The 23,190-nt window shown below is 39.5% G+C and overlaps 1 protein-coding gene across 8 annotated transcripts in view; it reads left to right on the top strand.

Moving 5' to 3' along the window:
• LOC134213035 (serine proteinase stubble) overlaps nt 1-23,190 on the top strand; it is a 205,805-nt gene that overhangs the window by 146,319 nt on the left and 36,296 nt on the right. For 5 of the 8 annotated variants that reach the window (XM_062691520.1, XM_062691519.1, XM_062691522.1 and 2 more), the window contains one exon: nt 13,143-13,682. The exons of 2 other annotated variants lie outside the window; for them this stretch is intronic. In XM_062691520.1, the coding sequence (XP_062547504.1) occupies nt 13,143-13,682 (540 nt within the window). The remainder of the gene's footprint in view (nt 1-13,142; nt 13,683-23,190) is intronic. One more of the 8 variants, XM_062691525.1, reaches the window with a different exon arrangement.

Raw genomic sequence — 23,190 nt, 5'->3', positions numbered from 1 at the left:
TCCCGTCGAATGACGGCACTGATTATTAACTGAAGTAGCTATTATTTGACTGAGCTACAGCTTGAAAAAGTTTTCATCGTCACAATAAAAACGGAATTGTGTCTGAATTTATCAACCGAACAATGCATTTGTCATAGACCCAACCTTAACTAAGTAAAAGCACACATTGAACAAACTTACATGTTTGAAGAAAACGGTTAATTATTACTGTTTCTGCTAAATGCTAAAACATACATGTTCTGGAAAATAAATCTTAATATATTTTGAAACTTTATACCGTCGTCGAAGATGATAATGGGTCTGGTGGTGAGAATGGGTCATCGCCCTCAGTCTGGACGTCGGTACTCAGATACATTAAATAAATTCTACAAGCATTCCATGTAGTTGAAACAGTGACCCATTCTCACCCCCGACGGTGGTAATTATAATTTCAATTTATATTAAAAAATAAATGTACAATTATGTGTTATGTAGTGTATTGAGGGTCTCCAGTAAGCGTTGCGAGCAAAGGCGTAGGATTGCCAATACGAAAATAGCGAGTTCAGTTCGGGCATAGAAAAGCTTTCAATTAATAATAGAGGAAATGCTAATAGAATCCTAAGTTGACAAGCAGGCTAAGTTCCAGTTGGAATGTAGAGCCATGGAAGAGAAGAAGATAGTCTAATGATCCACGACATAACAACGATGATGGGAGCGGTGCGTAAAAGCTGCGGTGCAGTTGTACATTGGGTTAACTTTTAGTTGTTTGAGCAGAGTACAGTATAGTGTTGCCATTTGACAAAATAAAAGTTTAAGGAATTTCAAATCAATTGTCTTGCGTTATGAATACTAGTTAAAGAAAAAACAAAGTTGAAAGTTGAAACTGTCCGTAAATGTGGTGGAAGCATAAACATATTTTTACGATATTTTTTCCTAACGAAGATTTAGTACACCCTCACAAACCAACACCATACAGGTAGGGAAGTCTTCAACCAATACAAAGCAGGAGACGTCTATCTGTCGATGGTGTTGATTTGCAATATTGCGCAGATGAGTTATTTGAAGAAGGTTAAATAAATTAACCGAAACGTCGGATGTAGGAGCAACAAAGTATTTGCTACTTATTAAGACTGCTATCGCCGAAAGAAATTCAATCTTCATAGCAAAACTTCAGTCGTCAATTCCCAGATAGTTATTTGCAACGTTTTTATAAGCTTTAAATAAAGTTTATACATTCGATGGGTCCGCAAGCAGTTTTCCACCCGCTCGATACACTTCGCCTTTTTGTACGTATAGAATCACTACAATGGTCTCAATTTCTATTGTGTCCGGCATTCTGACTAAGTCCGTATCCCATCGCAGTCGCCTTGTTTGGGCGCCCCAGACCTAAGCTATTTCATATCCGCGACGGCGACATGGTATGCCCTTTGGCATACATAATCGACATGGCTCGTAAAATTGAGCTTATCGTCGATCATCACGCCCAGATGCTTTAATGACCTCACGGAGTTAACTGTGCAGGTCCCTACGTTTATCCTCGCTTGCTGCAACCCATGTACTACAACAACCTCAGTCTTGTGATGTGCTGACGCCAACCTCCTTGAGTTGAGCCATGCTTCGACATTACTAATCGCGTACGAAGCTTTCAATTCAACTTTGTCCAGAGTGTCGCCTGTGACCTCTAGCATTACATCATCCGCAAAGCCTTCTATTTTCACACCAGCCGGGAAATTCAAGCGTACTGGTCCAAGGATCGATCCCTATGGAACACCTGCTGACACCTGCTCTCCCGGGGATCCCAGACTTAGGCAATAGCATCAACTTCTGCCGTTTCCAACGATCTGGGAAGTTTCCTTTGTCCAGGCAACGTTGGAGACAGCTCCTGAACATATCTGGAGCGGCAAAAATCGCGTGCTTAAGGACCAGGTTAGGAATACAGTCCGGCCCTTGTGCCTTGTTTTGCTTAAGTTTTCTTGCAACGGCGATAAGCTCATCGTTAGTCACTAGCGATACCACGTTCACTGACTCGTACGGTGTGGCGGGCCAGTCCGATGAGTCATACTTCGTGAACAAACCTTCAACGATCCTGGCTAACATCTCCGGGGATTTCTCAGGAGGTGTGCTGTTGGTCCTAGCCATCACTATCCTGTATGCATCCCCCATAGAGTATTAAATTCCAATATTGGCTATCCTACACAGCTCTTCAAAGCAGGCTCTCTTACTACATTTGAGTTCGTAGTTCAGAGCTCTGCTCGCTGTATGGAGCACCTGGCGTCTTTCTAGTCTGTCCGCTTCGGTTCTAGCACGTCGCAACCTTCTTTTAGTTCTAAGACAGGTTCTGCGAAGACCAGCTATCGTGCTCGTCCACCAGTACACCGATTTGCGGTTGCCGGTTGGCATAGTCCACATGCTCGTGTTAGGACATCAGATAACTTATCACCACTAAGGCCTATAGTCCGACTTTCCCACCGTAGTGATTCTTCCAGCAGTTCTGGGTCGAACTGCGAGGTACGCCATCCTAGATCAGCTTTACGGATCCGCCTTGTGGTTCTGTTGGGGGTATAGCTGACCATAAAACGTATTTCCTGATAATCACTAGCAGTATACCCTTCGTGAACCCTCCATTCAGGCTTCTGTGGAGGATGACTCGCCATTCGGTCCTCTGAACGTAGACACTTGGCCCACGTTCAGTACCGCTAGAGACTCTAGCAGGATATGACCTCTAGCGTTAGTGAACCGAGAGGCGCAATCCACTGCCGACGCGTTGAAGTCACCTGTGGCATATCATCTGGATGATGTTCTTCAGTATGGTGTCCCTGTTGCATGTCCCATGTGTTTGTTCTCAGCGGGAAGTCGCTAAAAATAAATCTATTTTAGAGGCGGACTGTTGATCCTACGTTATTATGTGGTTTGAAAAACTTCACTTGTCAGCCTACATACATATAAGCGCTCGCCGCAGGCTAAGTCTAACCTTGCACCATATGTGCACCGAAAAGGACGAGCCTAGGGTTCAATCGACGACTTTCTGCTTATAATTGCAGAAGCGGTAATCACCAGAGTTCGTTTTGCGTCTAGATTGTCAATCTGGCAAACTCTGTCGAAGCATGCATTTTTGTTTGCCATAATGATGCTAATTTCGCCGCTTTGAACGTTTATTCCGTTCCTCCCTGGCTTCCACTGTGTGTGTGCTCCTTACATCCTTCCTTTGGTCCACAAGCATGTTCGGCAAAGGGCTGATTTAGCCTAGTGATGTCTTATTCGATATGATTTAGCCTAGTGATGAGGTATTCGCTCAATGATCAATGTCCCTAAAAGTGATATGAAAAAAATAAGTTTTTCACTTTACAACATACGGGGTTCGTGTCTCCACAAAAGTTGTCGCAAAACTTCTTTTGAAAAACTTTGTCAAAGACGCCAAGTACGTAATTTTATTACTTTTGGTGATATATTACTATTTATGACTACAAGTCTTGAACATGTTTATCACATTCGAATACAGGTATATGGAGACGCATGGTGCATTGTTACATCAGCTCCTTGGAACTCAACTTTTTGTGCAACAATTAACGGTTTATAATATTCTGCATAGGGAAGAGGCCCCAAAACGCCCCCCCGATGCAAAACGCCATTTGTGGTTTCCCCCATATTTACCGTAATTAAGATGTCCGTAACAAAACTAGATCTTAAATTATGTAGGATAGGCGAAGAAAGTTTCAAAATAGTGCATGGAAAGGTCGGAAAAACCGAAAATTTCCACATTTTGAAGAAACATCTAACATTTTGGCGAGGCAAAACGCCCTAGTGGCAATAACCTACAAAGTACTTGCGTCTCCACGGACTATCCATACTAGAATGCTGATTCGCCGACGCGTGGTACTTTGTTCCCTAGGAGCTGCCAGCTAAAAGGCGTTTTGCCTCATGAGTTTTCCGGCAACAGAATATCACTACTTTTTTGAAATGTGAATATTATCAATATGATTGAGATTTTTGACAATTTTTGAATGGCATCAACTAGCTATCTTATTTAACTGATGCATAATGTAAAAATACCCATGAATAGCGTTACAAATAAGACAATAGAGCAGTTTTTGCTTAGCTAGGGCATATTGCCCCCCCTTCCCCTACCAGTGGGAGCATATTTGCATGAGGTTATGATCAAAAAAATCTGCCATGATGTTGAGGCCTACTTAAAGTTCCACAATAATAATGGCAAAATACAAAAGATTGATTTCTGCTTTGAACAGTAGGAAATGGTTTTCGATTAAACATACCTTACATCCGCTTACAACTCGACAGTTCTTCTTCTTCTTCGTTGGCATTACATCCCCCACTGGGACATTGCCGCCTCGCAGCTTAGGGTTCATTAAGCACTTCCACAGTTATTAACTGCAAGGTTTCTTAACCAGGTTACCATTCTTGAATTCGTATATCATGAGGCTAACACGATGATACTTTTATGCCCAGGGAAGTCGAGACAATTTCCAATCCATGGCATCGGGAATCGAACCCAGCCACCCTCAGCATGGTCTTGCTTTGTAGCCGCGCATCTTGACGCACGGCTAAGTATTAAATCATAATCAATTACTTGTACTTTGAAATGCGTATGAGATTGTCTGCCACAATTTGCCCCTTGTCAAGTTGCAGTTATATCAAATATCCCTAAAAAATCAATAAAAACTGTTATAACTTTTGACGTAGAACTACGTCTGTCTTTTCTATATTGAGGTACACTTTACGATTGCAAAACATCGAAAACGTCACGAAAATATGATAGACTTTGATCGTTAATATCTCAGCCGTTTCTTGATGGATTTTTAATTTTCTTGGACCATCCGATCAAGCAAGAGTCAACGCTTCATTCCTGAAGTCGTTTTTTACGCGTTTTATTTTTACACGAATCGCTTTTTATGCAATTTTTTTCACTAGAATTTCGGGATTAACGTGATTCATTTAGACATATTTTGGAATTTATGCGGTTTTTTACGTTGTTTTAATTTACGCGGCCCATATCCTCCGCGTAAAAGCTGACTCCAGTGTGTTACAATATTTATGTATGATTATTTACTACTGAACACTTGCTAACAGTTTAGCAATCGGTTTTGGTGAATCAGTCAAACTCGTAAGTGCATCGCAAGCTTCTTCTTCCATAGCACTACATTCCAACTGGAACTTGGCCTGCTTTTCAACTTAGTAATCTATTAGAATAAGGAAAATAAGTTCAAAAGTAGCATTTACCAATGCTTCGAATCGAGATACAATTATCGAATGACATCACCATGGTTTGTAATGCTCACTCAATCTCAGCAGACACTCACGAAAACTACCAGTACTGTCACGTAGTTCAACGTCACCTTTGCGTACAACCCGATTGGGTTGCACCTTTGAGTTTTTTGTTTTTCATGTTTTAAAGTCGCAACAGTCACCAAATGGCGTATTTTAATATTATCAAGAACTTCATAGAACATGCAAAAAATGTAAAAATGATAATGGAAAAGATTTAATGAAAAAACAATTTTAAGAGGTTGTTGGCATGAAATGTGAAATATCTCCAAAAATAATGCAATTACGAACTTGGCGTTCTACGGTTAAAATACTTTTATTCTTCCATTTACTTCCACTAATTAGTGGAATGAACAATAGTCTTTTAACCGTGTAACATTTCGCCTAAGACGCAAATAATTGGCGTCTTCGACAAAGTTTTTCAGGGGAAATTTTGCTACAACTTTAGTGAGATTGATCATTAAGCTGAATACCTAAAAAGGGCAACAACTGACTGATAAAATGCCTAGAAGACATTATTACGCTAAATCGCATAATAAAGGTACTATAAATAAAACGCTTTAAAAATACGATTTTAGCCACTGTGCGGTGGTCTGTTGCTTCTCGGTTGGGCCTATCTGGACACGCTAGCGTCTCACGCTTGTTACATAACTCACTGCCGTTTTGTTAGCCATGTGGCTCTTCCAGTAGAAGGGCATCAGGGATTGTCAGCATCACGTTCAACGTGGACATGGCCTCTAGCAGCGTTTGCTCCCTCTGGTTCATACACTGAATTGGGGTCTATTGACCCTCTATTTTCACTTGAGTCTACTAAAAAGTGTCCGTTTGTTATTTTGCCATCCTGCATGGCAAAAGTGGTACCATTCTGCATTCCGTTCTTGCTTTTCGGCGCTAGGTGGATCGAGTATGCTGCAGAAAAAAAAACCCTTTGTCACGCTGATGTGGAAGGAGTAAGGCGCAGCTCTTCACTTACTTCTCACAACTCACCAGCCTTTCCAGCCTTTTATTTCGTTTTGATTATGTCTACTTCTTGCGGTGTACTTTTCAGTGATTTTTTTTGCGTTTCAGCCTGATTTTTAATGAAAAACAACTATATTTTTTCTTTCCCAACCAAAAGATCCAATGAGGATCGAAACGTTGGAGAAAGAGAACATATAGGGACACGGCAGATATTTCCGACCATGGTCGTAGGGGCTAAAACCAACGAAAGCAACGTTCATTTGCTAGAACTCCACTATCGCAGAACGTTTTCCTGAGCTTACGATTTGGTACGGATGAGTTTAGCAAAACAGTGTCTAAAGACTAAAATGCCTGTCTTAACCCTAGATTTTTTTCATTGAAAAATCAAACTGAAACACTAAATAAATCACTGAACAGTTTGTTTCCACTTTTCTACCATCACGGATTTACAAAGCTATATCCGCTTCAGCTTTGTCTTTGTCTAAAGTCTTTGCACTTTGGGACATTTTGACGAAAGAGGTATAGCCAAATGACATTTGTACGAAAGGGCGTTTGGTCAAAGGGACATTTGGTCGAATGGACATTTAGTTGAATGAAAATTTAGTCGAATGTTGAAATAGAATTTTAGCATAATAGGTCGGTAATAGGTAATTTAATAAAATGGATAGCTATTCGTTGAATTTTTTATTTAATTTGTTTACATTATCCACAAGATATATAGATGAACTGATTGGAGGAATTTAGTGAACGTGAGGAAGTTCAATCAGCAGCGGAAGCAACAAAAATGAAAGCCAATGAGGATATTCGGGCTGAGCAAACGGAAACTTCGGGAGACTCTGATGGACTAATTAAAAATTGAAAACACTGCCCATGATCGCATAAATGTAACATTTGCATTTTGGTTGTTTTTTAAATCGTTTGTCAATCCTTCCCATAAAATCAATGATTTTCCACTTTACCACAGATAAGCAAGACAGTAAAGCCCATTTTACTTTTGTGGGATTGGATGCAGTTGATTGAGTTTTCTGAACGATTCACAAGCTTTTATAAAATGAACAAAACTGCGAGTGTTACAAATATGCGGTCATAGGCAGACAGCTAACATTCACTAATTGTTTGTTTTTTTTTCAGTTGGTTCGCTTTAGGGGGTTTGCTAATTGGGGCGAAACCCATTTAAAAGCAGCTAAACGTCAAAATGTGATGTCATAACCGCGTTGACGTTTTGTTTCCGTGTTTGGCGGGATCGATACTTTTTGGCGCGTAAAATTTTTCTTTGTTCAATGCAAAAAGTTAACAACTTTGACGCTTGTCGAAACGCCCCAATTAGCGAACGCCATTCGCTAATTGAGGCAAGGTCGTGCTGCGATCACTGTACAGAAATAGCAAAATATCATATATGGGGAAATTCCCTCTCTTGAATTATTTGATATCAATGTTATTTTGCCAATACTTTATCGTAGTCGGCGTTGGGACATTTGGTCGAACGGACATTTAATCAAAAGTAAAATGCAGCATAGGTTTTATTATTGTTTACATTGATATCCTTTTTTTTACACTTTCACAATCATTCATAAAATAATTAGTTCAATTTAAAATGCACTTCCAACCATAATTCGTTAATTGTTGGCTAAAAACTTTATTTCGATCAAATAGCCATATGACCTCATTTTTTTAACGTAATGTCTTTTCGACCAAGTATCATTCGACGAACCATCATTCGACCAAAAGTCGAATACCAGTTGGTACAGATTCATCGTAGTTGGTTGGATGGGTTCGCCAATGCCAATAAACTGTCGGGAATGTTTTCTGTTTTCCTATTATATATGTTTTAATGGTCCCATCATTATTTGGTCAATAATAAAGTAATAATTATGTGACTTGTTGGAACACTGCAATAAATCAATTAGTTTTTAGTTATTATTGACTAAAGTTTCTTTCATGAGCATGAGCATGAGCATGATTGACCGCCCACGGTTGCTACTCCGTTATTGCCAGGTCAGCTGTAATTACACAGAGAACCAACAGATGAAGTTTGGGACTAACATCATCTTCAATGTGTAAGAACTGGTGACCCAAAAAAAAAACAATACCAGCGCCGGCCGTGTCCGAATGCAGGTCAATTGAGGAATGGGTAGGAAAATGTTGACATGATACTCGCTTTGATAGAAGCCGACGAGTCATCTGCACTTCCACGAGAAATCACTGGGATGTTGGATATATGGGGTAGGTATTGTGGCAGGGTTCGTTTTGGTAAACGTTATGCCGTGTATAGCGTGTAGTTTGATCAATTCAAAACATTATCGAACGAACACTAATTATTTTAATTACCGACCGCACTAAGCAGAACAAAATTGTCGATGACCAGCCGATCTCTCTGCTAACCGCACAAAGCAGAACAATATTTTCGATGACCGGCCGATCGTTCTGCTTACTGACGCGAACTACATCTTCACTTTCTAATAAATTTACTCACCCGCACAAAGCAGAACAATATTTCGTTGATCGGGCGATCGTTCTGCTAACCGCACAAAGCAGAACAAATTATGTCATGACCGGCCAATCGTTCTGCCTACTAAATAAATCACGACTGTACGTGACCTCTGAATGGTGAACATTTGTCTTTCAGCTTAGCTTAGACTGACTGTACATATCAATGGTTGCTACTCCGTGATTGATCAGAACTGGTGCAAATTGCACTTCGATCCAAATGAATAGTGGTTGGGATTTACCATCTATTCTCAAAGTGCACGTTTCAGCAGCTCGCAAATGTTGATCAATAACGGCGCCGGCCAAGTCCTTACAGTCAGTTGGGAAAGGAAATGAATGCTTATGTGTGGTTATTGTTGCTACTAATGACCGAGAATACCTCTGCATCTCCACAATAACCACGGGAAGGAAGTTGTGTTAGTTGGGTGGGGTAATTAGTAACATAGATCGGGATTCACAATGGAAAGTGATGTGACCTATGTAACTTCTATACAACAGTATTAGCATTTCCCTATCTCGTTCAATTGTTCATCCTTCGCGAGTATAAACAATTAATCGCTCAAAGTGAGCGATTGTTGATTTGAATTTTGGATTAAGCGCCTTTGTCCTCACATCTTTAACATAAGGAAAGTAGAAAAAACGCGGGATTGGAATTGAATTGAATCGAAAATAAGGATACATTCACGGCTCTTCAAGCACATTAATAGTAATCTAATGTCAAACAGCATCCCTTATTTTATCTCAATTTGAGGTTAAATAAGAATGCACAGCCAGACTTAGTTTGTTAATTTGCGTTTATGACGTGGATATATTAAGTATAACTTTGTTCTAATGAAATCAAATCTACAGAATTCTGAAGAAACATCGTTGAACTCCTTTTCACCTGACGTCATTGCACACCACTGCAGAGTTCAATATACTACATAAAATACTATAGAACACTGCATGCTGCGAAAATTGATAATAAACAGCTTTTACAACTTTTTATTAATTTTCTGGATTAGTATGAAACAACACTGATAGTAATTCCATGTCAGAACCATATTGTTTTTTCTCATATCTTGGTATGTCGTTGAAGCTCCTGATATGTGAGTATCGGCAGAACACCTATTGTGTTCCAAGTTATTGAAAAATAGAAAGTGTTGGTGTACTGGGTAATCAGCCATCAAGAGAAAATGTGAAGTAAAAACTGAAACTGATGGAGTATCGAGAAAATCTAAAATTATGGAAACAAAACTTATAAAAAGTACTAGAAACTAGAAACTTTTTATAATTGTTTCTGAACTTTAAAATGCCATTCAAAACCGTATCATATATATTCATTCCGTAAAGATACATGTTAAAAATAAAAATGAAAATCAGTTTAACCAGTCTCCCATGCTCAGAGAGTGTTGGTAGTAATATTAGTGGCATGTAAAGCATTATTCAGAGACTGAAGAGCTGAGCAAACCAGATACGCCCGCGTGCGTTTTAACAGTTGTACTAGATGAAAAAACTGTCCAAACGCACGCAAATGCATCTACTCTGCTCAGCTTTTTACAGTTTCACGAACTGTCACTACTTTCTGTTACCATTTATGTAACCATTTTGCGTTTTCTGCTGATGAAAGAATTATTACAAGTTGGTTAGATCTTACCAAGTATTAGCTCATCAGACGAGTGAAAGAGCGAAAAAGGTCATAGTGCTTCCGCACGAACAAATGATGGAATCCGGAAACGTTTTTGACGCTCATGGAAAGCGCAAATTGTATCACCAACTCTGCATGATTCCGTCGACAAATGGCTCCACTTTAAAGGCTAAGTTAGGACCTTGCAAATCCATCAATTGCATCTTGAGATTCAAGAGGCGGCATGAAAAAAATCTTCCAAATCCTTGTCGAATGTAGATGGTCTTCTTAGTCTAGCTTGAGTATTGATTTGGCTTGATTTTTTTTCTTCAGATCCATTCAGGTCACTGACGAAACATAATCTAAAAAACTTTGAAGGCAACAATTCCGGAATCTAATCGCGTTGAAACAATCGACTTTCTCCACTCCCGACGCAAAACTATCATTATTAAATGAACAAAAAAAAACACATTTTCCTATAAACACACACAATTTTTAAATTATGACACAATATCAGCCAAAAATTATAAAAATCACGAAATTCTGGAAAAAATACCGCGCGAGAAAAAAATTGACATGCGGTTTAAACCGCGGCACACTACGATCCTTTCAGTTATTATTGACTAAAGTTTCTTTCATTCCAATAACTATTCGACGAAACGCCATTCAACAAAATCTACCAAGATTATTCTTTCGAAAATTTGCTTCCGACTGAATGGACATTTGGTATGTCTATTCCACTTTTCTACTTTATGTTCTTTTGACCAAACGGTCTTCGACCAAATGTACGGGGCTTTTTAATTCTAAAATCTACTTTCAACTAAATGTCCATACGACCATAGTTCCATTCGACGTAGTGTCCTTACGACTAAACGTCATTCGACCAAACGACCAATAGTCTTCTATCACTTCTTCTCTCGTGTGGTGTATAGTCCAGATGGCTGGCGCGTCAGTCGAATTGCGCTAGGTTTGGTGGAGGGCTTAGGTTCAATTGTCGTCTTAGGCCAACATTTTTTGTAAGCAAAATAAGGTTGGCGAAGTATGTATAAAACAATGTTCCTCAACGGAAGTTAAAAATAGATTCTATGTAGACACAATCACATACCTAGTTCTTTTTTCTCGTGACCAGAGACCTATATTGACTTAATGCAATCTGTGCATGGGCCTCCGCTTTCTAAAAAAAATCCAAAGACAAGGATTCAAACACTAGTGCCCTGAGTGAACGCCAAACGAGTTACCACTAGGCCATCACCGCTACTCAAGAAGAGAAATCGCTTTACCAATATTAACAGATTAACAGCATGCTGTGTGTAAACTGATGTTTAAACCAGGCATTGCAATTTATCCCATCATTCGATCTTCTGAGCAAAGATACTGATGATATATTGGGATATCGATCTAAGTTATCTATCTGCTCAGTAAACAAAGTGCAATGTTCGCCATGGAGAAAAGTTTTTTCACTGCTTTTGTTGTAGCAACGCCCTCGCAACGTGAACAAACCCCGAACCGCGCTGGCTATCAGGATCATCATCAAATGCTCAAATGATAATATCTTTCCAGAGTGCTCTTTGATTAGGGATAATATCTTTGCACAAGCAAAGATGATATCCTGTGCTCAGATGATATTGCAATGCCTGGTTTAAACTTCCATGCTCAAACCCGTGTGTTTGAACTTGGGCGCACACTCGTGTTCAAACTGGGTGCGATTTTGGCTCGGTTTATGATGAACTCGGTTTGGATCTAGTATGCATGTTTGAGTACGAACTTGCACACGGGAAAACTGCACTTGTTTAAACGCGGTTCATGTTTTCGTGAAGACTGCCTTTCTTATGTTCATGGGCGTGATCCGTGTCATTTCATTTGCTGTTGTAGTCGTGACTAAGGAAGCCGTAATATAGAACTCAATGGAACCGATTCTTATGTTCCAGTTTGCATTGACAAGCTGGCATGCTTTGCAAACAGTACTAGTCGTTTGTGCATAGCTGCTTCAGTTATTTTCAAAGAATTTTACCGTAGCCCACTGTCAAACCTCCTTCAAACAGATTCCGCTTCGGCTGACTGAAAGCCTGAACCAGGAACATTAAAACAACTCAGTTGTCCTCAGAAGGAGGAGGCGCCAAATGTGACTTTTATTTGAATAGTTTTTTTTTTGTTATTTTTTTTAGAAAAACTTTCCAATTTTGACAATTTTTAATAAAAGTACATTAAAAATGTCAAAATTGGAAAGTTTTTCTTTGGACACTTTAAGAACTCTTTTAAAAATGTTGTATTTTGGATGTTTTTGCAACCATGCAAGCTTTGTTTATTGTTATTTCAAAATATGATATTGAAAGTATATATTTTCTATTTGAAGAACTATTCAATATTTGTTCTAAGTTTAATCATAAAATATGCGGTCATGAATGGGTCGTCAGTTATTTAAAACGAAGCATCCTATGTTAATTTAATACTCTTCTGCATGTAGTGCAATTTAACACAATTCCTTGTTTTGTTTGCCATATTCGTTTCGTCTCATTAAAAAACTTAGCTCATTAAACTTTACTCGAAAGGTAAGTAACTTTGAGCATCAAAGTTTAAAACTACCATATCCGTAAGAAATTTATTACTTTCCGAAAAATCATATTGACATCATCTTGCTCGGTTTTTCAAAATTTTCTAAATGCTTCTATGCTTGCTACAAGCTTATTTGGCTGAATCATTTGCTTCCATTTCTTTTGTACATATTTTGTTCGTATCTTTATTTTTTTTCCTGTGAAACCAATTGTAATCCAGATTTTCCCCTTTTTATTCTTTCCACATTTGTTATTTCATGAACTGCTTTTGTTTTTAGTTGATCTCGCAATCTATAGACCATATGTAATCCCACCTACCATCCATAATCCCTACCCCGTACCGAAAGCGCACTCAGTAAGCAAACTGCCAAACTACCGTGTCATCTATCCTCCTAAAAGAGCATCTAGATCTAAAGCTAGCTCCTATGCAAGTCCTACTACTACTACTACTACTACTCATAATGCAGTTGGTGGTGAAGGTGGTAGCAGCGGAGGCGTCGGCAGCGTGGGCAACAACGGCGGCGTTGGCAGCGGTGGTGGTGGCGGCGGCGGCAACGTCATCAACGGCGGAGGAGGACCTGGAGGATACCGCGGCGGAGTCCGATCGGAGATGCAGTGCCAACACGAGGGCGGAACCTGCGAGTTCTTCCTGCTCTGCTGGATGTCCGGCGGTTTGCTGCAGGGCTCGTGCGGCGGGCTGCTAAAAGGATGCTGCCATCGCACAGCCAAATCGGCCAACATCGGACTCGACACCGGCAACACGATCGACCTGACAAATCTTCCAAATTACGATTACGGTCCGATACAGAACGATCCCAGTGAGTGAACAGTACATCAATCGGGAAACAGAAGTATTAACGGACGGGTTTAACCGGAAGCCAAACAGGAACACACACACTGACAAGCAACACTTGAACACACTTACAATGCACAAATACATTTTTTAAGTAATGCTGAGGAAGCTCGAGAGTTGAGTTGAAGAGATTTTCCTTACAATCGAACGCTACACTGTTTTGTACTCACATTTTTTTTGTTATTCCTACTTATCGATATTTACCTTTATCTTATTTTATGTCTTATGTTGCTCTCCTGGTTTAAGAACAATGGTTTTGTGGACTTTGATGCTTAAGTAATCATATTGCAAAGCACAATTGGTAATGTATTCAGTTATTGGAATTACATAATCTATAAAGAGGAATAGGTTCAGCATCGATATTTATTGTTGTTTGTTATAAAGCGAGTATTTTCACAAAACTTGATTGTTTCATAATGCACGCACAGTGTTTATATCGCATGCCAAATAAAAACGCTGTAAACTGATAAAACAAGCTGCTGGGTATTGGGTAATTTTAAAGCTCAAATATTCATATAATATATTAGGAGGGTATATAAGGATACCACCGGGTGGCGATAAAGTACTTTGGGCGAGCATACCGGAGATCACATTTTTTGTAGGCGTTAGATAATGTTCATCCAGTAATCCCGAACGTTAACATTATATATTTATCAGCTCTAGCTCTATCGATATGCTACTCATTAGTAAATAGGCTTTCATTTTTCAGCTACCCCAACGTGTCATCAGACATGACATTTTCTTTTTGGGTTTGACATGATATGATTTATTACACATTTACTACGACTTTTGTAAGAAAAAAAAAGTGCGGGAGAAAATGTAGTTGCAATCACTCAGGATTACAATTACGAAATAACGTAGAGTTGCCTTTTGTTTGTTCGGTAGCTTCTTCCGAAAGTATGCTGTGTTTAGTCGCATGTCATGGAAATCGATTTTTTCTTCACATGCCTATTATAATCATGCATGAGCTTAATAGTAAGCTCTGAATGATCATTCACTACCTTGAGATTGCTTTTTGACCAACCCAATGATATCCAATATTTTAAAAAATTCCACATGTTTGTGATAGGCAGCCCATCGAATGAAGTGTTCAACTCTTCGACGTTTTGTTTTGGATCATCATTACCCTGTCTTGTGCTAATAGCTTCGACAATCTTCTCTCTTTCTTCCAAAAAAAGGTTTCTCACTTATGTGGCACAAGTGAGTTTAAAACTTTTTTGAGCAGCTCCAGCAGTTTCTGAGAATGAGACGCAAATTCCCTAATATCAGCAATAAATCTTAGGATACTTCGCGGAGGATATGAGCTGAATGGTGCAGAAATCCATGCTTCATCATTAACTCCATAGTTTCACCTCTGAAAAAGGCCAAATATGCAGGCCGAAACGTCGGGCAAAACAAAACTAATCGTTTTGACTCAATCAGACTGAGAAAGCCATACAAGTAAAACATTAACTCCGAAAATTTGAAAATTGAATAAGTCAACACTAAATATGTTGAAAAATCAGAAAGGATTAATAGATTCAAGAAATAATTTGATTGGATAAAATACTTGAAAAACAAAATTCTAAAAAATCAACGAGTGAAATTGATAAAATCGCGAATTACATATTTTTAATGCCTAAACCGTGTTTAGATCGATTTGAGAAAGCAAATACAGGCATACCTCGATAGTACGTACACCTCCGTAGTTTTAGTGTACGTACTATCGAAGCGTACGTACTATCGAAGCAAAAAAAAACACCGAAAAAAAATTTTTTTTTTCACCTTTCTATTTATTTGGGAGTGGTGTAATGTTTATAAAACCGTTCGGAAGCTAAAATTTCGATAGAAGGCTCTGTATCCTAAGCAAATTTATATTTGATATAGTACACAACGGACCAACATGACTCAGATTTTTCTTGAAATGGTTCCTACATGTAGCATTGCGCAAAATCATCGCCCTTGTAAATTTGAGGCTATTGTTTTTATGAAATATTGTATGTTAATGCTTCGGAACATCCATAAATTACGTGATATTCGTGACGTTTCAAAGATATGTTACACATCATGCATAATTATGCATGTTACTACAAAAAGTGACGAATGGGGGTTGATCACAACATTTTTACGTGACGTATTTTATGGATTCCACCCATAGATTTTATGTAAATGAAAAGCTTTAAGGTTGTCCAGAACTGTCGTTGCGATTCTATTGGCTCCATTGTCGCTTCCTTACCAAAGTGATTTTAATTTTCTCGTCTGTAGAATCGTTTATGCCTTTCTCGTACAACAATATGTAACGAAAAGGCTATAAACTGCAAACACGATTTTTTTATAGGAGGCCTGGAGGGCCGACTTTTATGAATTGTGGTACCACTGGTGTCTATCGATAAAGTATTTGAATCTAAATCATTGGATGTTGATTTAATCACAAACTGCAACTAGCGTGGATCTCTAGCCAAAAGGTGCGACGTGGGATAATTTTTGGCAACATGGCCACTATTCAACACATTCTCTGCCAAACATAAAGATACTTTGTTTCTGAAAATGTGGGTTTGTTCTTCAGGAAACTAAGGAATTACTCCAAGAACACCCTCTGAAATTCTACTAGAATTTTTTTTCGACTTTTTATTTTAAATTATTTTAAAACTTTATTTGAAATTTGTTTTGACATCCATAAATATTTTCCTCTGAAAATTCCTTAGGAAATTCATTCAAAAAATTTCTTATCTTCAAATTTCTCCTAGATTTGTTTCAGATACTCTTCTACGATTTTTTCCGAGAACATCTCCAGGAAATCCATAGGTAAATCCATCAAAATTTTTCGAAACTCAAACCAAAAAATCCATCGTGAATTTTTTTCAAAAATTACTTTTTTTACTTTAATTTTTCAGGAAATCCTTTCAGATACTCATATTCTTCCTGAAAAAAAGAACTTGTGGGAATTCCGAAACGAATTACCGGATAATTCTTGAAGTACTTTTCGGGGTACTTTAAAAGAGATTTCTGAAGAAGTTCTTCAAGTATATCCGGGGAAATTATTGGCGGATTTTTTGGGGGATACATGGAGGAATTTCTGGAATAAAAAGTGAGAGAGTTTCTCGAAGAATTTTCGGGGTTGTTGTTTTAAGATATTGCTGCAAAATCCTGAAAAAAATTCTCGGAAAATACTGAAGTACCGTAGAAATTTTGAGAATGGCTGCAGGATCTTCCGGGAGAATCCCTTAAATAATTTCCAGACGAATTTCTAGGGGAATTTTTGTAGGTAATTCCGAAAGAGTTTTGACCAGTGGTGGAATTCTGTGAACCTTGTTCATAAAACAAAAAGTAGGCCATGCAAAATTCTCGCGAACACTTGTTTTGCCTTTTCTTGCCTACCTACTACTCGCAGAGAAAACAGAAAAGCGAACCCCGAAAAATGTTCGTGGAGCTTCGCGAGTCATTCGGGTTAATTTGCAAAATGTCATAAACCAACCTCGGAACATGATTCTCACGGATGTCCGAGCAAGATCACATTTCTCGCGCTTAGTTTCAAAGGGGCGTAACTGTATAGATCGATTTAATTTCATCGATGTTTTCTTTTTATTATTGTACTGAATTAAAGGATGATTGTATCTTGCACCAGAATCAATAATCACGGTTGTAGCTTTTGAAACAATTGAGTTATTAACAAAATATAAAACCGAATAAGAGATATCGAACAATACAGTTACGCCCCATGAAACTAAGCGCGAGATTTGTTCATTGTTTTTGTGTTTATGTTAAGTGAAATTTATACATTTTATTCGAAGTAACCTCAAATATTCGCGATCGTGATTTTTACTCCTGAAAAAAATACTGCCCTGCTTTTTGTCATTGCTCTGCCCGTACACGCGAACAAATCAAGCGCTAGAAAAAATGCAGGCAGTAGGTTCGCGCGACTATGGCATTTCTGGTAAATAACACTCTTTTCTTCCCTTCTTAGCCGTGCGGTAAAACGCGCGGTCTAGGCAATTTTCGGATTGGAAATTGTCTCGACTTCCCTGGGCATAAAAGTATCATCGTGCTAGCCTCATTCATGATATACGAATGCAATAAGAAGATGTAATGCCAATAAGAAGAAGAACAATCTTTTCTTACTCGTGAAGCGAGTATTTCCAGCACTGGTTTTGACGAAATTTATTTTTTGTAGCCAGATGAATTTGCAGACCAATTTTGCATGGAATTTCCAAGAGAATTCCCGAAGAAAAAAACGGGAACAATTTTCCGGGAGAGTTCTTGCAGGAATTTCCGGAAGAATTCCCGGGGCGTGAGTATCAAGGGCTTCCACGTGAGTTTCTGAAGAAATTCAATGAAAATTTCCGGAAAGACCTCGAAGTAATTAATGCAGAGATCTTGATGGAATTTCTGGAGTTACTCTAGAGAGAATGCGCGGAGGAGTTTACATGGGATTTTCTGAATGATTTTCTGGTGGAAGTTCTGAGAAAGGGGATATGGAAATTTCTAAGAGAATTCCTAAGTGAATTGCTGAAGAAATTACCCAGAAAATAAGGAACATCCTGATAAATTCCGGAAGACTTGTAATACACGAAATTGATTCACGTCGACTTATGCCGCCGCTAATCACCACCACGCCACTGCCACTGGGTGAAAATGGTCTATCACGCCTCACCGTCGATAAAATTTCAATCGGCGCGCAGGTCTTGATAGAATATTGAGTTAAATCATGTATGGAATTTTCGACCAAACTACCAAGATATCCCAGGAAGAACCCTTGGGAGGAACTACTGTTCCAGGATAAGCTTCTTCGGAAATCCCAGTAAGACGTCTCAGAGGAAATTATCAACCAAAATTTTTCCTCATTTTAATAACGCTGCTAATTTGTTTCTTAAGAAAAAATAGTGGAACTAAACTTAATGTAAACATAATTAAATAGTAAAATATCTTGCCGAAACTTGAATTTTATGAATCAACATTCCCATGATGGAATTAATTTACTCCCCGGGGAAATATTTTCTGGTCTATCAGATGAACTAATGCTTGGGGAAGGGTTCTAGAACTTGATCTAATTTCCTTGATAGATAAAATAATTCATAAACATAATAATTGTTCAACTAAGTGGATAGCTAATCTGCTTTCTAAGAAAATCATACCCATAAAATTTCAATTATTGCTGATAACACTCTTACACTCGTCGGTGACAAACTCACGCGAGTGCGTGAGCAAACGCGTCCAAGATAAAAGAATTCCTCTTGCTGATATTCTGCTTTATGAGGGCTTGGACGCGCTCCGCATCGCTCAGCTGTTTCAGATGTTTCTTCAATTGTTCAAAGTGATAGTATAATATGTGTTACGTAAGACTGGCAAACATTTATGACACGCTGCTTTTTTCAAAGTTTTGCTACTAAATTCGTTTTAACCTTACGATGGTGTTTAAATCAGTTGTGAAATTATTACGTAACATATGAAGGACCCCGCATGTGCCATGATCAAAGTATATATATTCAAATTTTTACTAAAATCGTACAGAAAATTGAAAGAAAAAAAAAATTGTTTTTTGTACGTACTATCGAGGTAAAATGTACGTACAATCGAGGGTACGTACTATCGAGGGTACGCACTATCGAGGGTACGTACTATCGAGGTATGCCTGTAGTGATTTTGAGCGAAAACAAAAATTTGGGTTGTTGAGAGTTAAGGTGACACGTGGTGCGTTGTGACAACTTCTCGTTGCTTCGCACCATACATCCAACCGCCATGATGTTGCGTACATTCGGAAAACGGTTTACTACCTTGCTCGTGTCAACGGACCATCAGAAGTAGACGCGTCGGATTACCAAAACGTCAGGGAAGGCAGAGTCTAATCGTCAATAATCAAATAATCGTCAGCAGGAAGGAGCGTTCGCAAGTTAACTTAAAATCCTATTTTTCTTAATTCTACTTAAAATATTGCTATACCTAATAACATCCTACAAGTAAAAAGTCTATAGGTTATTCTAATTGAACTTCATGGCATGCATTGGTCTCATGTTGGTAGAAGATAGCTAAATCTAATCTAGTACTACGTTGAGTAGGAACAGGTGGGTTATTTTATATACACAGATGATGGTATGTACTTATTCTAACACTAAACATAAATCACACAGCTATCGAATGAATCCATACGGAAAACTCAATGCAAAGTCAAAAGCTGTTAACAGCAACAGGATCTAAAGCAGGTATTCCAGTGTATAATGTACTGTTGTGAAAAGTGCATACCTTAATTATAGCTCTAGATCACCTACCACCGATTAAAGGACTAGATAACTTGAATGAGACACTAAATGTAAGTCGCACTAGAATTACACATATGTACAATTATTAGGAATGATTCTTCTTTACAAATGTGGAATATTAAATCTGGTATGAACAACATGAAATACTCATTCATATTACATTACAAATTATGTAATTTGCCAGGGATTTTTTAACGCTAGAATCAGAAATCCGTCTCTTTCGTTGCAATATTTGCAACATTTAAAAAAAATCCATTTACTACGCGATTGGGGAGGCTATGTCGAGAGAAACTCGAGCACCAGAGAGCCAATATCGAGGAGTAACAATGGTTTAAATGTTGATGCAGATCCGTTTGATCCTAGTCACCCCTATGGACTTCCCTCAGTAACTTTTTCCAATAAGCTAGACAAAAATCAAATTGCTGCACGTCATGCAGTGGCGAAGGAGCTTCCTTTCTTCCCTGGCAATCGCAAGGAGTGGCCGTTATTTATTGCCACCTATGAAAGCACGACAAGAATGTGCGGCTTCAGCGACTAGTAGAATCTACTTCTGCTTCAGCGAAGTCTAAAAGGAAAGGCGCTCGAGGTTGTAAGGAGTCGGGTGTTATACCCAGCTGGACTTGGAGGAGTTATCAGTACGCTGCGTACACTGTTCGGTCGTCCAGAAATAATCGTGCACTCACTAGAATACAAAATTCGGGAGATGGCAGCGCCGAAGACGGAGAAACTTGGAACTCTGATCGATTTTGGTGTTGCAGTCCAGAATATGAGTACAACTATCGTGGCCTATCGAACACTTGTGCAACGTGGCACTGCTGCGAGAACTTGTTGAAAGATTGCCGCCAACTATCAAGCTTGACTGGGCTAACATTGCTAGTAATTACACTGTCAGATTTTAGTGTTTGGCTTGGTACGCTTGTGGAGGCATCGTGTGTAGTTATTAGACCTGTTCACCATTTTCAAAAGTATTCCAGATTCAAAGTGCCACTCCTCTATTTCAATGAGTATCTTAAATGGAGTCTCCTGACCAATTTTCAGCCAAATCCATGTAGATTTAGAGGTGCATCAAACGATATTTGTGATTTTTAAGACTTTTTCATAGAAATGTCGTCTGAATGCATCAATTTAACTCCACATAGTAGAAGCATTAGTCGTGAATAGCTTCTTTAGACTATTACCTACCACTTTGTCATTGATACTAGGATTTTTTTTTTTTTTTTGTGTCTTTATTAAGGAGACTTTCAGCCCGAGGCTGGCTCGTCTCCGGTTGATACTAGGATGTTTAGAGGGCTTATTCTATGACTTTTTAGTAGATTTTGCTGAAAAAAATGGCTAAAAACCAGAAAAATAATAGATAGAACTAAGACTATCCGAGAAGATGAAATAATGGTCTACGTTCCGGTCCTTATTCACGGGAGAAGAAAATTTGTTTTCACCTTCGCCTTTTTGGACGACAGATCATCAACAACGCTGATGGAACACAGTTTGTTCACAGCACAGGGACAGCAGATCACCAACGGCCAGAAACGAACATCGTTAAGCTGCCGTTGGAAATTTCTGGAGTGCAAAATCGAATGCAAATTGGATCCCGAAGGTGCACACGGTAAACAATCTTGCTTTATTCGGTAAACTCTTGAAATGGATGAATTGACAAGACGCTATCAACACTTCAACGATTTTCCAGTCAAGTCACATCACAACTTTCGTTTCGGTCATGCAGACAGCAGAGAGGGAGGAAGCGAATGTGTCCATGTTGTGTACAGAACGACGTAGACACCGTGGTTACATAGAGAAGCTGACGGAGAGCCGATTATCACAGAGATTCGTTCGTGTCTGGTACCTTCCCATATTTCCGGGGGTGAATCCGAACAAGCCGGGCTAAATACGCATAGTAATGAATGCAGCTGCCAAGGTGGCCGGAGTTTTATTGAATTCCTTTTCACTCGCCGGTCCGGATCACCGTTTCCGCGAATTTCGGATCACCATTACAGGGGATATTCGAGAAATGTTCCACCAAGTGATGGTAAACAAAATCGATCAACAGTGTCAGAGGTTCCTGTGGCGTGACGGTGAACAAAACCGTAAACTGGGGTGGCATTGCGCACCTCGATTCGAAACGAGCAAACCATGCAGACGGTCATACGAAAGAGCTGTCGAGAGGAATGAAGGTGATGACGTTCGGAGCTACTTGCTCGCCAAGCTGTGCGTAATACGATAAAAATCATAATGCTGAAAGGTTTTGTGAACAGTTGCCACGGGCGGCTGAAGCGATAATTCAAGAGCACTACGTAGATGAGGGGGCAGCAGGGACTATGTCCAAGGGCCTGACGATCCCTCCCCAGGCCATCTGCGAGTTGTGGCGCCTGCCTAGGATGTGGTGGGGTTTGACAGTGGGCCCTGTTAAACATCTATAAAAAGCTGCATGAATCCGCAAGTAGGATCCGCCAAAGCGTCCGTGTACCGCTCAAAGCGCACAAGCCCAAGTCCTGGTGTTAGGTGGGACGCTAAACAGACCTGACACGACGGCCCTCCGACGAGACAAAAGGTTTGCGCAGGCCCAATAAGCTGCCTTTAAAAACAACCATTACGAACGACACAGAAAATAATACGACTTGATACAATCGGCAATGATTTAGGCGACGAATAAAGGATCACGATTGGAAGCTTGGATTATGGAACTGCAAATCGCTAGGCTTCGCAGGTTGCGACAGGATAATCTACGATGAATTACATCCCCGCAACTTCGATGACGTAGCGCTGCAGGAAATCTGCAGGACAAGGCAGAAAATGTGGAAAAGCGGGCATCGAGCGGCTACCTTCTACGAAAGCTGTGGCACCACCAACGAGCTACGAACCAGCTTCATAGAGCTGGGCAAGATGCGCCAACGCGTGATTGGGTGGTAGCCAATCAACGCAAGAATTTGCAAGCTAAAAGGATAAAAGGCCGTTTCTTCAACTATAGCATCATCAACGTGCACTGCCCACACGAAGGGAGATCCGACGACGAGAAAGAAGCGTTCTATGCGCAGTGCGAATATTGAATCCGACCACTACCTCGTTGCAGTATGTCTGCGCTCAAAACTCTCGACGGTGATCAACACGCGTCGGAGTCGTCCGCCGCGGCTAAACATTGGGCGGCTACAAGACGGTAGACTAGCCCAAGACTACGCGCAGCAGCTGGAAGTGGCACTCCCAACGGAAGAGCAGCTAGGCGCAGCATCTCTTGAAGATGGCTGGAGA

This window comes from Armigeres subalbatus, chromosome 2 (assembly GCF_024139115.2).
Source record: "Armigeres subalbatus isolate Guangzhou_Male chromosome 2, GZ_Asu_2, whole genome shotgun sequence".
NCBI lineage: Eukaryota > Metazoa > Arthropoda > Insecta > Diptera > Culicidae > Armigeres > Armigeres subalbatus.
The sequence above is the reverse complement of the archived record's forward strand: the minus strand, read 5'-3'. Positions and strand labels throughout refer to the sequence as shown.